The following is a 15,824-nucleotide window of genomic DNA, read 5'->3' as shown; positions in this document are numbered from 1 at the left end:
TTCCTTTTTCAGGTTGTCAAAAAGCAGCTGATTTTTGACGGTTGTTGTGACGTGCGCACTCCTGGTATAACTTACACTGAGAAAAAAATTACATGAATTATTTAAATATTACACCACAGATGTAAATAGCTCCGCTAGTGCGGAGCTATTTACATCTGTGATTACACTATTAGCACAGATTTACATTAACACACTAGCGGAGCTATTTACATCTGTGATTACACTATTAGCACAGATTTACATTAACACAGATATTCGATGCCCTTGAAAAGGATGGTTTGGACTGGCCGCACCAATGCATTTTTAAGTTTTTTTTTGTAGGGATAAATGTTCTGCACTATAATTTCGCTGGGATATTATAATGCATTTATAATGTCAAAATAGAAATAGGCTTAAATAAAACAGAATGTAAGGGTTCTTGAGTACATTTTTATTTCATTTAACAGATTTAAGGATCTTATTTAATAAAACATTAAAGATGAAACTAAATTTTTAATTTTCTTTTAGTTTCATCTGATTTTTTTGGCAGATGATAAATCTCTGTTGGCGCATTTTAAAGTATAAAATATTTTAAGTCGTATAAATAATTTTATTAAATACTGGAAAGGAAAGTTATCACATAGGTGAGTAAAATTAATGCTTTTCATTATCTCGAAATATTAACTTATTAACTCATCTTTTGGAAATCTAAATACCGTCGTTCCTCCACCACTGTGGCTGGAACAATAAAGATATACACACCCCCCCCCCCCCATTTCAACAAAAATAATACTAAAAAAATATTTAAAAAAAATACAAATATATTATTTCAATTTAATTATTAATCATAAACACGCGTACTACGTAAAGAAAATTAGAAGCACGCGGCGCGGAGGCTTGCAGCAAATTAAACCCCTTGCCACCGTACTAGGCGGGTGATGGAAATCCATCACCCAGGAGGCGTGTCTCGCACGCGCTCGCACGCGTATTTTCGATCAGTTTCGCATCTGTATTCTGTAAATCTGTGCTATTAGAAAAGCATCTTAGAACATTGAAAGGCTAGTATTAGCCGTGGAACTATGGGCAGTTTGTTTGCTTGCAACATCTCTGATACAATAATCTCAAATGCTTATGTAGAAATTGCAAAAAACACACCATTAATAAAATATGAAGCATTTTTTTCCATAAAATATTATAAGATACCTGTAAAGAAGTCAACATTCAAAGTTAAGAAAGAAAGAAAATGTGCTATATTACGTAAGACAAAACAAAATTTTGTGTACAAGCATCCTAGAAACTTAAAAATTCCAAATTCACTTTAAATTTCAAATTTCAAACAAACATAACATCTAAAACATTTTACCATAAAATTTACACACATTACCAAAATTAATTATGACAAAACAGATTGAAAAAATTAAAAAAAGCATCTTTTTGATAAATTTGATTAAAAAATAAGTAAAGCTGTCAATAAAACAGAATTTAGAGGAAGTAAATTAAAATATTTAATAGGAAACAAAACTAAAACACTAAAATGATGTCAGAGCACAGGTCAAAAGGTATCGTTAAAAAAATCGTCAAGGCTATAATATGTCCTGGATAATAAAAGTGATTTTAATTTCTTTTTGAATTTCTTAACTTCTAAAATTTGTCTGATACATAGAGGAACATGGTTGTAAATTTTTTAGCTAAGGTATATAAGTAAGTTCTTGGTGAGGGAGGATGTAGGGATTGGTAAGGGAAAATCGTTAACCTGGCGAGTCATATGACCAATGTTAGAGGGAGGTTTAGGACATTTATGAATAAGAGCAGCTGTTTCTAAGATAAAAAGAGTTAGGATTTTTTGAGATATAAAGAGAGGTTTCAAAGAGATTATAAAGAATCTCTTAACCCAGCGGAACATAGGTTGACTGCTTTTTTTTGAATCACAAAAATTATGTTTAATAATCCCTTGGTGCTTAAACCCCAAAAAGCAAGCCATAACGAAGATGGGACTCAATAAGAGAAAAGTACACTGAACGTAAAAATGAATGTAGATAACGTATATTAGAGAAAAAGGCAACAACATCGCAACATCGCTGGATTGCATTGTTGATTCCACCTACTTTTAATTACTCTATGCACCTACACAAGTAATCTTTACCAGTGACGTCACAAAAAATATTTACATGATAAGTATTTATTATTAATAGATTATGCTTTAAATTATAAATAAAACTAAATAATTAAACAATATTACAATGTATGAAATCTTTTTGCGTTTTTTTAACGTACTTCATTAGAGTAAAGGTACTTATCCATAAAAAGCATTTTTATGGGAATTAAATATTTTATAATTATTATAATTTCTTAATAAGTTTTTATTATTCTACGTTTATGACGACGGTTGTTCCTTGATATGATGTTTTGACAATATCGGTATTTACTTGTGAAAAGATCGGCTTATCGCTTTTTTCCCATGGTGCGGCATAAGTTTTTACTGTCCTAACAGTTCACAAAAACACTGAAATGACTCAACCTTTTCTCTTTTTCAACTAAAAACTAAAGAAAAAAGCGTTTTTAGGAATAAGAGTGTTAGTAATTTTTTTTGCTTTGAAGATGTTATTTTTGCGTTTAGAATAACATATACCGATTTCTACTTTAATAATAATAATAATAAATTGGTTTATCTGACACTAACAACAATAATTAGTTTTAATTAGCTACAAAGAAATACTTAAGGGTAGTTATTACCACAAAAAGAAGTTTATGGCAGTTTTCAACTCATACTGCATTTTTAATCCAAAATCTAACATCAATAAGTTAAATTAACATTATTATATGTGTTGATATAAAGCTTAAAATTCCCTCTTTTGAAAATAACTGTGAACTTGACAACAGAGAATCGATGAATATATTTGTAAACAAAACACCCCCTTGTGTACAGGGGACATGTTGAACTCAAACAAAATTTTTGTTTACTAATTCTAGCCTTTCAATGTTCTAAGAAGAGCATATTGTATATTCAATATAGAATTTTTGCTCATTGAGGAGTTGGCGTGTATAACCAGATATATCCACTTTCAGAAAATTTTCAGGAAACACGAAAAACACCCTGTGTGTTTATATTTAAAAATAGTAATATTTTAAGAAAATAGCTTTAATTAAGCGGGGTTGATCAATTTATTAACATAAAAAGAAACAAAAAAATTAACAATTCGCCATTATTAGCAATAGAAGTTTGTATATATCCGTTTTTGCACACAAATGAGACATAGTAATCAAATATATATTTATTTCTCTTTAAACAAACTGGATCAAGTAGTATTTGACAGAAGTAATAAAAGGAAAAAAAGTAATAAAATTAAATATGTATTGCATTTTCTTCGTGCAGGCAATCGCATAGCTCATTTTCTTCTTGGGTTTCAAAATTTACTGAAGTATCCACATTGGCTCCGGTATTGTTACTATCTAACAGGTTTTTGTACCACAAAGAATCTGCCCAGTTTTGCCCATTATCCCCAAAATGCTCCTTTATCAAATGATTCAAACTTAAGAAGTGATTTTCCAAGCTGTGTCACCCAATGATGTAAACCGATAAAATTGAGACGTTTATTTTGATGGTTTTTTTGTTTTGGTTTTTGCATTTTGGGTGTAATATTTGGCCATGGGATATATGTGTCCCAGTGGGTTTTCTGATAGGGTGATTTATATCCCAATGGGATTTTACAGTATGTCAAGAAAGAAGTTGATTAGGGCAGAGCTTCAAGATCTTGCTGACAATTTAGAAGAGTTGTCATCCGGAGAAGAGGTGCAATTCCCATATAAAGACTTTTCCTCAGAAGAAGACCCATTCCATAATAGTGAAGAGTCCAACGAGTTGTATCAGCCCTCGGATACTTCGGGCGAAGATAGTGGAGACATTGAAAGTGATGCAAACGAGAACCTAACCCAACCCAACGACGGCGTTATTTCTGCTGAAAATTCAGATCAAGAGGCTGAAACTCCTGTTACAACTGGTAATATAATTTGGTCATTACCTACAAATACCTATGTCCCAAGACTGAGCATTCCAAATGAAAGTCAATGTATCATACATCCTTCAATTACTGCAAATGCCTCCCCGCTGGACATATTCACTAAAATTTGTCCTCGAAGTTTATTTACTTTTATTGCTGAGTCTACAAACCAGCGAATCAAAATTTACAAAGAAAATAAAAAAAGCAGGCGACTTTCACTGATGCAGGGGAGATTATGAGTACTATTAGCTGCACATTAGTTATGTGTTTCAATAAGGTGCCAAAACTTCGCCATTACTGGTCATCGCATCCATCTTTGGGAAACAAGGCCATCAAATCGGCCATATCCAAAAACAGGTGTTTGTTTTTACTATCCAAGCTTTATTTCAATAATCCAGTCAAGCCAGAAGAAGCCAGTAAGATTTACTATGTACAAGAGCTTCTATCTTGCTTCTAATATACGTTTCAGAAATATCGATCCGACAGTACAAGTCTGTAAGTCAAGTATTGACGAGAGCATGGTGGGCTTCAAAGGAAGATCTTCACTAAAACAATATAGGCCACAAAAACCTGTGAAAAGAGGCATAAAATTATGGTCTAGATATGATGCCAAAACAGAATATACATACGATGCAAATGTATATTGCGGCAAGGACGACGTTGAAAGGAGCGGAACTTTGGGCGAAACTGTTGTAAAAAAATTATGTGAAACTATACTAAATCCAAACGTAGTTCTGGCCTTTGATCGATTTTTTACATCAGTCCGTTTGATGGATTCCCTCCAATACCCAGCTGTGGGAACAGCCATTATTACAAGAAAAGACATGCCAAAAAAATTCATCGAAAAACGAAAAATGTCTAGAGCTGAATGCGAGTTTTTATCAAATCAAACGGCAAGTTTGATTTGATATATTGCGATCAAATGGCAAGATACAAAGCAGGTTATTCTTTTGAGTAACTGCCATACTCCTGATATGACCTGTGTGAAGAGAAAAGACAAGACTGGGCAGAGAGTTGACGTACCATGTCCCACTGCTATTGCATACTACAATGAAATCATGGGTGGTGTGGATCTGGCTGATCAGATGAGTGGTGGACTTTGGCAGAAAATCATGCAAATGGTGGAAAAAAGTATTTTATCGGCTTTTGATGATTGCTGTTAACAGCAGGGTAATATATAATGACTTACGTCGTACCCAAAAAAAGATAACCTTACTGGAATTTTTATTTACCTTATCAGAGAACCTAACCGCAGAAGGACAACAGCAAACTTCTGTCAAACTTCGAAGAAACAGTTGTGGAAGGCCATCAAAGAGATCAAAAGTAATGAAAAATGTGGGTGATCAGCTTCCAATAGAAACATCGAAACGGCAAAGATGTGCTCGTTGCGCTCTTCAGAAAAAAGAACGTAGAACCACTACCATTTGTGCAATGTGCGATGTAGGGTTGTGTAAGCATTGTTTTGCGCTTTATCATTCGTCCTAAAATACTTACCTTTGCGGGTTGTGTTTTTGTGAATAAAAAAAAATAAAAAATTTTGAAATACAAAAATTGGCTCCCGCCACACAAAATTTTGAATACAAAAATCCCGCTGGGATATATTTGTCCCACAATTTTTTTGCTCTCCCTATATATATTTTTTTAATTTTAACTAGTATATATTGTAAAATGATCTCTTAAAATACCATAACTCGCAAAAATATCCTTAAAATCATTAAAAATAAAATTGGGTCCCAAACGGTTAAAGAATTGAAACCATTATCATTGATTTTCTCTACAAAAAATATATTATTCCCAGGAATGGATTGCAAATGATCAATGATGAATCAAAGGTCCAAAATACTGCTAATTTATAGCTTAAGCTATTGAAGTAGCTACAAAAACTATAATTCATGATCTGAAAAGAAAACCGACATAGTACCACACTAAAATTTTAGTCTGTTTGGAAAAAACAATATAGTTGATAAGACTAGTTTCATGAAAGGTAAAAAGAGTTGGTTCGTTAATAATTTTTAGCACATTGAAATATAAATGTAAGTGAAAAAAAGACAAATATTTCATTCAAGTTTTTCCCTGCAAATACATAAATATACTGACAATAAAAAAACCTTTTATTACAGAAAAATACATTTTAAGTGTAAAAAACTTTATCTACATATTACATAAAAACAAATAAATAAAATATTTTATTGAATATTTAGAGGCTGAAATAGCAAAGATATATTCAGAAAAACAAAGAAATATAAGCAATTTTTTAAAATTACGTCTATCATATTTTAAAAGCCGTGAAAATATGGATTTTCTTTAATTATTTTCAGCAATTCCGCACATAAACCAGCATATTGCAAAATATTTTCTTATTTAAGCTAAAACATAAATTAATCATCACAACACGAGTAATCACAAGAATTATCCGCCTGACAACTATCCTGGTTATCCGAATAGTCAACTGTTGACGAAGGAATGCAAGAATCCGTAGTAGTATAGCAATTATCGTCATTGTTACGGGTACCACTATCATATCTATCATTATCTAAAAATATAGATTCATTAGGATTAAATAGAAGAAAATTAATAAAACTTATAGGGATGGTTTTAATACCAACAAAAAACTAAATTTTTCATGATAATTCTTATGTCTGTATGCCAATAAGGAAGTAAAGAATTTGAAACAACAGAAAATTGGATGATTAATGATTTTTTAGTCTAGATTTGATGGTGATGTGAAATTATTGATTTAATCTACAGAGAAGTAAAATCTGAGTGGTCTCAAATGATTTTTTTAGATGTTGTACCTCGATATGAACACGATGTCGAAAACTCGTAGCATTCCACTACCGCTGTTGATGAGTCTATTCCTGATGGAGGGCACTCGCGGTTATTGCTTGCGTCTTCACCGTAAGCTAATAAAAATTAAAAAACAATATTTATTTCAGTAATTTTCAAAATTATTCTAAAATACACACAGGCAGAATAACACACAAGTTAATGCTTTTAAATTGCGGCAGTGCTTAGGAAACGCCAAGTTATTAAAAAGAGTCTGTACCCACATAGTCGTGTGTTTTAAATTCGAGAGTTTATTAAATTATTAAAATGATTTTTTCCTTAAAAAGTGGCAAACGTGAAAATAAGGAAAAATGATGTGGTAAACGGTTTTTTTAATTCCTAAAAAACATACAAAATGACTTGAAAATCTTGAATACCAACAATTTTTAAATTCCTCGAATACGTAAGAAACTATGTTGATGAAAAATAATTTACGAACTGTTGGAATACACCAAAAATGTCATCGAATTACTGGAAAGCACACAGACTGCCATACACAAGAAATGCCGTAAAATTTCGGAACTACGATTGCTACGATTTGCTAGCAAATATTAAATATAGTTCAAAGCCTTGAAAAGTTATATTTTTTTTAGTTCTTCAAAACATTAAAAAGCTATGTGAACAATTATTTCTAAGTTCTTGGAAAATACATAAAATGATGTCAAGAACTTAAAATTATATGACAATTTATTTCCAATACCTGGAAAACATAAAAAGTTACTCTAAACGTTTGAAAATTTAGGCTTAATTTATTTCAAGTATGTAAAAGACAGTGAAAAAATCGCTTTAAGAATCTAAAGTTCGTTCAATTCTTCTAAATTCATTTATTTTTTTGTCTGTTGAATGCTGCAATTCACCATCAGGAAAGTCAAATAGGACAGCCACACATATTCAGCGTAAGAGATATATTAATATCAGCCCAGGGCTATGACTTCGTTAAAGCATGACTTACTAGAACGAACATAGACGAAAACCAAAGACCATAGTTCTATAAATGTCTTCTTATTTTAAAAAACTTACTAACCAGAACATTGCATAGGAATGCATTCGCATCTTATTACTTAGTGGACGAACTACCTTCTGGTTAGTGTGTAATTTTTTAAAATAAGAAGACATTTGTAGAACGATGATCTTCGGTTTTCGTCTACGTTTGTTCTAGTAGAGTTATCCTTTAACATCCTTAGCCCTATGGCGCAAAGCACTAGGCTGATAGTAATATATTTCTTACGGTGTTCCATTTGACTTTTCTTCTAATATTCATGTCAAAAAAATTCGAAAATGCATATTAAAAAGATTCCGAGTGTGATAATTAACTTTAATTAATGGAAAAGTTATCAACCCATCTATTCCTTTCTCATGGAGTTTATAATAAAGTATCCGAAATAATTATCGGATTTGGAAGTATGTGATCATTCGTTGAAGAGCTAAAAAGATAATTCGTTGAAGAAAAGAGAATGATCTTTAAAAGACAAAACATCATATTATCAATCACCGACCCGATAGTCATTCTCGAATTCGGGACAGCCTGCATAGTAATAGATAAAAGTAATAACCATTAAACAAATAGTAACCATTTAACAAATATTCTAAACTCTTGTCTGTTAGAAAGCTCATTTCCGAATGAGTGGAAAAATATAATCTTAAAGAAATACAAGATCTTCGTCCTATAAGTATTTCATCAGTTCTCTCTAAGATAAAAAAATACATATATTGTCAAATCTCGAAACACATAGATTGATTTGGAATAATTCGTAGCTCCCAATCAGGTTTTCGTAGAACAATAACCACATTAGAAAATCTCACAAATGAAATAAGATCTGCTCAAGATAAAAATCACAGTACACTTCTAGCTTTATTAGATTTTAGTAAAGCTTTTGACACGATCTCTTATGAGTAACTTTATGGGAAATTGAAATTTTTAAGTGATAAAAGAAAAAGACAAATAATTTTTCTCTTAAATATAATTTTACTTTTTGTGTACTTTTAGTGTTTTAGGGATTCTGCTTCAACTTTTATTAAGTGTTTATCAACTGTAAATATAGCTTGCTGATTATGTATGTGCAGTATATATTATTGCTCTGAGCGAGTCTAGGTATATGCAAATGTTAGTTATTATTCATCATCTACCTGGAGGAGGAAAAGGCGGAACAACCTGCCCCGGAACGTATGAACTGATAAAACCGGGTGGCCAAGGATATAGTGAGGGCTCTGGCCGGTTAACATCGTTATTTCTTGATGCATTATCTACAAATTAACAAACTATTTTACTGATTTTTGTTTCACTTCATAATTTATGCCATAAGTTATTTGAAGATTACCTCAGGAGTTAAGAGGAAAACTTTAGAGTGGCTAAGCTTAAACATGAACCCTATATTAAATACAGAGCAACTACATAGGTACTTTTGAACACGTAATAGTGGGGTTCGTAAGATTAATCGGTATCAGATGTACTTGTAAGTATACATAAAAATATGATGGATAAGGCCGATCGGATATAAAATAATGCTAATGAAAAAAAAACCTTCAGTGTAGTCTCTATGACAATAACGCAATTACCTTAGAAAGACATTTTATTGGAACATCTAGGAGATATTCGTATTGTCCTCGTGTCATCGCTTTAATGCAACTCTAGTGTACATTCTTCTAGTTGATTTCATTTTTTGGATGTTTTGGAATGTGTTTAAGGCCATAGAGATACATTCATTATATTAAATAACATTTTAACAAAAAATTGGAGACATTAAAATATTAAAAGAAACATCTTGTATGACTGTCTGATTTAGTTTCGATAAAAAAACTTGGCCCGAGAGATTTATTACGTACGGTTTAGGGACTTGCTAAGTAGTAACATGTGATAATTCTCCAGATATCCTATGGATGTTCTCCCAGTTGTAACATCCCTAGTATAATCCCAGTATGTTTCTCTGGGAACGGATTTGAAAAAAACTTTTAACTTACATTAAAATTAAACTGTCAAGGGGATTTTTTTCATTTATATACTAAAATGTATAGGTATTTTAAAAAATTATCCAATCCTGCTTGAACATTTCTTACCTAAGGAAGATAAGAGTTCCGGTGGCGGTGTGTATAAAGCAGGAAAATTGGGATCTGGAGAGTTAATATTGACGTTAGTAGTTGATGAATGGTATGTTACTTCCGGATGGTGGTATCCCCCTCGATGATGACTTGGTCCATAATCTGAAAAAAAACAATAAAGATAAATTGAATAAAATAATTCGAATGGTATATGAGAAAAAAATTCAGACAAATTTCAATCTGATGATGTTTTTATAGGGCTAAGCATGTCACAGTAATAAGAAAAAAAAACATGTTTATATTCATCAAATTGTCTTTGTCCTGGCTTCAAAACTATTATTGCTTCTCCTCAAATGGATGAATAAATCATGAAATTAGTTGTGTTTGATCTATCTATTAACCTGTTCAAATTCATCATCATATCGAGCTTATACTGTCCACTGTTGAACAAAAGCCTCTCAAATTTTACCACTTATTTCGATATTATACAGATTGGATCGTTTCCTGCAATCCGTTTTATGTTATCTGTCCAGCAAGAGGGTAGTCTGCCTCTAATTTAAAAGCTTCATATCTTGATCGCCATTCTATAATTTTTTTCGTTTTCGTCCATCTATCCTTTCAGATGTAGAATATATAGTCTCAACGGCGTTTCATACTCCTGTTTTATTTCGTATGGTTCGATTAGGGATTTTGTCAGAAGGTTTCCTAGCATTTTTCGTTCGTGATCATTCTTATTCATTAACGTTGGCTTTATCGCGCCATCATAGGTTAATACAGGAAAGACACACTGGTTGAGAACTTTTCTCTTAAGATATACGAGTATTGGCAGCTTGGACTTCGTGTCTCTCGTGTGTTTGATTTATTTTCATCCTAATCTTGCTTAGCCTTTCTAGCTTTAGTTCGGCTTCTTGAATAATACCTGATATCAAAATGACGGCACCTGCGAATGAAACTCTGAACCTATATACAAATAATACCATGATTTTTAGTTAAAAGAAGGCAATAAGACTGAAGGAATCTGCAGATTTTAGACTTTACAAAAGCTTTCGACAGCGTCAGTTATGAGTAATGTATAAGATGCTGGCTTTTGTTTAACATAAATTAGAATAAATGTGACGAGGAAGAATCAGATATTGCAGCGAAACATTTTTAGTGCGGTGGCGTATAGCTGCATAACAATAATAATACTAAACTAAAGGTAATAGTAAGAAGTCTTCATAAAAAGAGACGTGAAATGACCAAAAATTCTGTAGGAAAATATCAAACTATTGTGTTATGTATATCTAGAGTTTTTTCAATTTACGGACAAATTAATTCTCTTCATACTGCTTTTATGATTTTTGACTTATTTACACTAAAATATTTTAATACACACATACTCTACTGACTTAATATTCTTATATATAGCATACTTACTATAATAGGTAGTCCTCGGGTAGTACCCTTGACTGCTTTGGTTGCTCTGCGGTTGTTGCTGGTTAGTGGCAATGGTCTTTAATTAAATAAAATTTCTAAAAGTTAGTTAGAAAGAATATTGAAATATAACAAACTGTGCGAAAAGTCTTGCTTAAAAATAAAATATAATATTAATAGCAGAATAAATTAAATCAATATTCATCTGGAACTTAATAAACATTCTATGAAAGTTCTGAAATGTCTGATGTGAGCCATAGACTTATAGTATCATTATGTGTGATGACGAAGTGTTATGATATTTCTTTAAATTTGTGATTGATTGTTGATAAAGTTGATTTTTTTTTTAATTTTTTGGTTAGCTTTTTTTATTAATAGTGGCGCAATCTGGATGTGCTTATTTTTTTTTAAGACATAGTTTAATTTTTGCGCTTGTTATAAAGAGTAAAAAAGTAAATTAACTTAAACCGTACATATTTTTCTTTAACCCTCTCCATAGTCCTAATATGGTTTAAAAAAATAAAATTTAAATAAAAAAAAACTAATTTGAGCGTTTTGGACCTTTGGAGGTAGAATGATATAAAAATATAGCAGAATTAAGTGTTATAGATCGACCTCTAAATTCAATTTTTTCTCATTTTTTAAACTCTCTTGGATATATTGTCAAATATGTATATATTTAGAATATATAACAATATTATATATATAGGACACGTCAAAATGACTGAATCAAGTTCTGACAATTAAATAAGTGAAGAGTGCATTTTCTGCTATTTTAACATGTCTCAATTCATAACCCACTCGCGTGTATCTAGATTTAGTATGTCTCTTATTAACTTAGTATTTACAAGTATAGAAAGCATAATAAACGTAGGGGTAGTCGATGCAAGAATAGCAAATCACTTTTTTATTTATTTAGAATTTAAATTCGAAAAAGTCTAAAATAATTTGGAGAAATAATTTTCAGATAGATCTATTAAAACTATCAATTTGGAGCAATTCAAACTAAATATTTTACGTAGCTGTGGTTTGGAACAAATATTTTATAAACACAATATTGATGAGAAAATAGAGTGCTTTAACTTTACTATCATTGAACTTTTTAATTTGCACGCTCCAATAAAAAAATGCAAAAATACAATCAATATCCGTGGATTACGGAGAATATTCATCTTATGTAAAAACTAATGAATAAAGCACTAAAAAAACATTAAACAAATGAAACTTTCAAAATAATAAAATTCAAAGCTACTGGTGCAGACTCCCTTAATATATGTATATACAATCCAAGTTTGCTGTCCATTTATATCTTTTATTACATATAATATAAACGAATCCATATTAAATCCTATTTTTCAGTGGAAACAGGCCTATGCTATCCCTCTATTAGCATACACACACAGCATACACTTTCAAAGGTACTTGAAAAAATTATCTTCTATCTATAACTGCTCCAGTTTTTTTCCATTTTAGTAGGCGTATAATATGCTAAATCATAGACTTTTAATCTCAATTTTATATTATATATATATATACCGTTTGAGGTAAATGCTTGTTGTTCATTAAATCGTTCTTTTGAATCCAGTATGATTACTAATGGTGTACCGTAAGGTAGCTTAATAAAATTGGCCCTTTTCTTTGTACTGTTTTTTGCACTATGTTTTTCATCTATTAAAAATTTTAAATCTCAGTGTTACGCGGACGATACGCAGTAATATTTTCCTTTTCCTGTAAAAGATGCTGAAGTAGCTGTAAACTGTCTAAATTCTGATTTGTCAATTTTTTTAATTACCTTTAATCATCGTGTACTTGAACTTAATCCCGATAAATCATCTGTTTTAAATATGGCAACGATAACCAAGTTTTCCTCAGGAAAATTTACACATTGTGCTAAATAATCTCGCTTTACCGGCCTCTGACTCCGGTAAGTGTTTAAGCCTATTCATGGATTCTAAACTAAGAATTATAAGAAGATATGACATCAAAACTTGGATTAGCCTACTCGAATCTAAAACTTATTTACGGTTACAGAAACTTTCTATCACATCTGTACTGGTAAAATCTTTAGTACTCATTTCAACGTGTGTTTAGTGTTTACCACTCATGCCTTAATAGTTTTGATTTACACAATATAAAAAGTGCAAAATTCATGTATCAAATTTATTTATCATCTAAATAGAAAAACTAGAATTACGCCATATCTTCGAAGATCTAATTGGCAAAATATAAATAATTGGTACAAACTTTTATTTGTATTGTTAAGGTTTTATCATTATAGAAAAAATGCCGCGTTACCTTTATGCAAATTGCGATTTAGAAGGGTAGCTTAAATATAGGACAAAGAGTTTCTCTGACAGTACCCAAACATCGCAAAGAACTCTTTAAAAGACCAGTCTGCTATAATTTGGCCAAATTATTTAAAACTTCAGCTAATAACTACATTTATATGTCTTTGGTTTTCAATAAAATGTATTGTCAAAGAGGTCTTTAGAGAGTTATCTACTAACTTGTTTTTCCTCCTCTAGCCCCACGGCATCAATATTTTCGTTTTTCATTTCTCTCAATTTTTTAATGTTAAGGTTTATAGTGTCGATTAAATAGAACATACAAATGTGCTATATGCCTGCTCATGGTTTTGAAAACATTTGCTCTTTACTTGTGTATAAATATAAATTAGTGCATAATATGTGTATATATGGTTTTCTAGTGGAATAAGGACAAGCAGTTAAAAGCAAGATTTTGTCAAGTAGACAATATTTCTATTTAGGTTGGGGCCTACACAGTTTTCAGTATTCTTGTGTAAAAGTAACTGATTAGAGCCCATTATTCAACCAATAAAATTATGCTAACTAAATAAACTCAATACTTTTTGAGGTACAGGAAACGTTCAAAATATTTGGATAAAAAAACTGCTTTTTCTTTCACTAAAATCTTTCTAAGGTTATTCCAATTATATCGTAAATATATCAAAGAGAAATTAGAAAAATGTCTATACCAAACTGCCCTAACTACCCAAATTCACGTTTTTACCACAAATTTTAAGAATAATTTCCTTACAGTTAGAAACATTTAAAAATTGGTAAAAGTTTGTTTGATGATATATGTTCCCGGGACTCTTTGTTTGATATCAAGGAATACCTCTATATATAGATATGAGGTTTTATGCCATAAACATACTTACAGGTCTGTTATATTTATAATCATCCTTCTCATGTAACTTCTTCACACACTTAAAACACAGAAACATTAACAATAAAATTACTCCATAAAGAAGACATATTAAAAATGTCGCAAATCCTACATCCATTTTTTGTTTGTGTACGGCATCACTGGTCGACTAGATCTATTAAATCTGCAATAAAATTTATATAATAACTTATCATTGTTGTATAAATTAATTAGGATATATTACACACGCGCAAAGTTTATTGTAACTTATTTTTCCAGCTATGAAGATGAACTAAATATAAGATCGAAACTTCGACATTTATTGTTCATCAAAAATGTGAAGAATTTTATTTATAGTAAGGAGAATTTATTGAAAAAAATTTTAACAGATGTAAAAGTCCGGCTAAAAAGCGAATCGATTATTGTGACCTCGAAAACTTGATCTCAGATAACCGCATCGATGTTGCGACTGAGTATATTTACTAATCAGTATATATGCAAATATCTGCAAGAAAGGGCAAGAACCTATAAGTATATGCTTAGTATGTGAGATGTAGCAGCGCAACGATGAAGTATGTAAATACATACATGGTTCTATGAATATGATGAAAACATTTTATGTAATTTTCTTAATATATGAAAAGAGTAATGGACATGTTTTACAGTGATTTTTAATTAGGTTCAAGTGATTTTTGAGATTCATCGACCTAAAACCAGTAAAATATTGTTTTTTCCTTATCACCTTTAAAGTGACCTTAAACGTCTTAGCGGTTAAGTTAAAAGAAATAAAGTAATAAAAAAACCTAACTTTGCTGTTTCCTAACTTTAGATCGTACGGTTATAAACCAATATTAAGATTTATTACCTCTAATGAGTCTCTATTTTATTCCTCTGTGGACGCCGCGAATAATCCGTTATAGATAATAGCAAACAGCATTAACTTTTCACAACTAAAAAAAATGTAATCTACTAAATATTCAAAAACGAATAATATCAAATAAAAAGTACTTTATTTACTGAAGGCTAATATGTATATAAAAGTATACCGCACAACTTGATATATACTACATGCAATATTTAATCTGTTACCACCGCTAAAAAATATTCAGCAGACCTTCCTCTATTTTTAGAAATCGAAAATAAACGCCGGCGGTCTTCTGCAGTCTCTGTTTTTGTTTTCATGACTTAATTCTAAGGAAAAAATTCCGTTATCTCAAATGCCCGAAACAACAAATCGCATAAAAAAATGTATTTTTGAACTTCAGACCTGCATTAAAAAATATATTTTGTGTAACATTTTAACATGTATAAGACCTTTTCAACAACTAAAATTATAATTATTCTATTTCGTTTTCTGCTAATAAAATGGCACATTTTGTTTATTTAAAAAAACAATATTATTTA

At 30.9% G+C, this 15,824-nt stretch overlaps 1 protein-coding gene across 4 annotated transcripts; it reads right to left on the bottom strand.

The window, feature by feature from the left end:
* Window positions 1-6,070: 6,070 nt before the first annotated feature.
* On the bottom strand, window positions 6,071-15,510 carry LOC126735454 (uncharacterized). 4 transcript variants are annotated; one of them, XM_050439442.1, is made up of 8 exons: window positions 15,429-15,510; window positions 15,286-15,370; window positions 14,434-14,604; window positions 11,256-11,331; window positions 9,858-10,001; window positions 8,931-9,047; window positions 6,773-6,880; window positions 6,071-6,510 (listed from the first exon to the last, which is right to left on the bottom strand). In XM_050439442.1, the coding sequence occupies exons 3-8, from the start codon at window positions 14,557-14,559 to the stop codon at window positions 6,356-6,358; spliced, it is 726 nt and encodes a 241-aa protein (XP_050295399.1). In that variant the 5' UTR covers window positions 14,560-14,604; window positions 15,286-15,370; window positions 15,429-15,510; the 3' UTR covers window positions 6,071-6,355. The 4 variants fall into 4 exon arrangements, with proteins under 4 accessions (XP_050295399.1, XP_050295400.1, XP_050295401.1 ...); XM_050439443.1 differs by lacking the exons at window positions 15,286-15,370; window positions 15,429-15,510 and adding an exon at window positions 14,669-14,833; XM_050439444.1 differs by lacking the exons at window positions 15,286-15,370; window positions 15,429-15,510 and adding an exon at window positions 14,665-14,820.
* Between the last annotated feature and the right edge of the window lie 314 nt (window positions 15,511-15,824).

The sequence above is a fragment of the Anthonomus grandis genome, chromosome 4 (assembly GCF_022605725.1).
Source record: "Anthonomus grandis grandis chromosome 4, icAntGran1.3, whole genome shotgun sequence".
NCBI classification, from domain to species: Eukaryota; Metazoa; Arthropoda; class Insecta; order Coleoptera; family Curculionidae; genus Anthonomus; species Anthonomus grandis.
Note: the sequence above shows the minus strand (reverse complement) of the source record. Positions and strands in the feature narration are given on the sequence as shown.

Bases quoted from the DNA above. Each gene is read 5' to 3' on its own strand.
- LOC126735454 (XM_050439442.1), bottom strand. From the start codon at position 14,559: ATGGATGTAGGATTTGCGACATTTTTAATATGTCTTCTTTATGGAGTA. The intron at 9,048-9,857 runs GTAAGAAATGTT...GTTAATTTGTAG, and splicing joins GGAACTCTTATCTTCCTTAG to ATAATGCATCAAGAAATAAC. The intron at 6,881-8,930 runs GTAGATGATGAA...AATTTTTATTAG, and splicing joins TCCGCCTTTTCCTCCTCCAG to CTTACGGTGAAGACGCAAGC.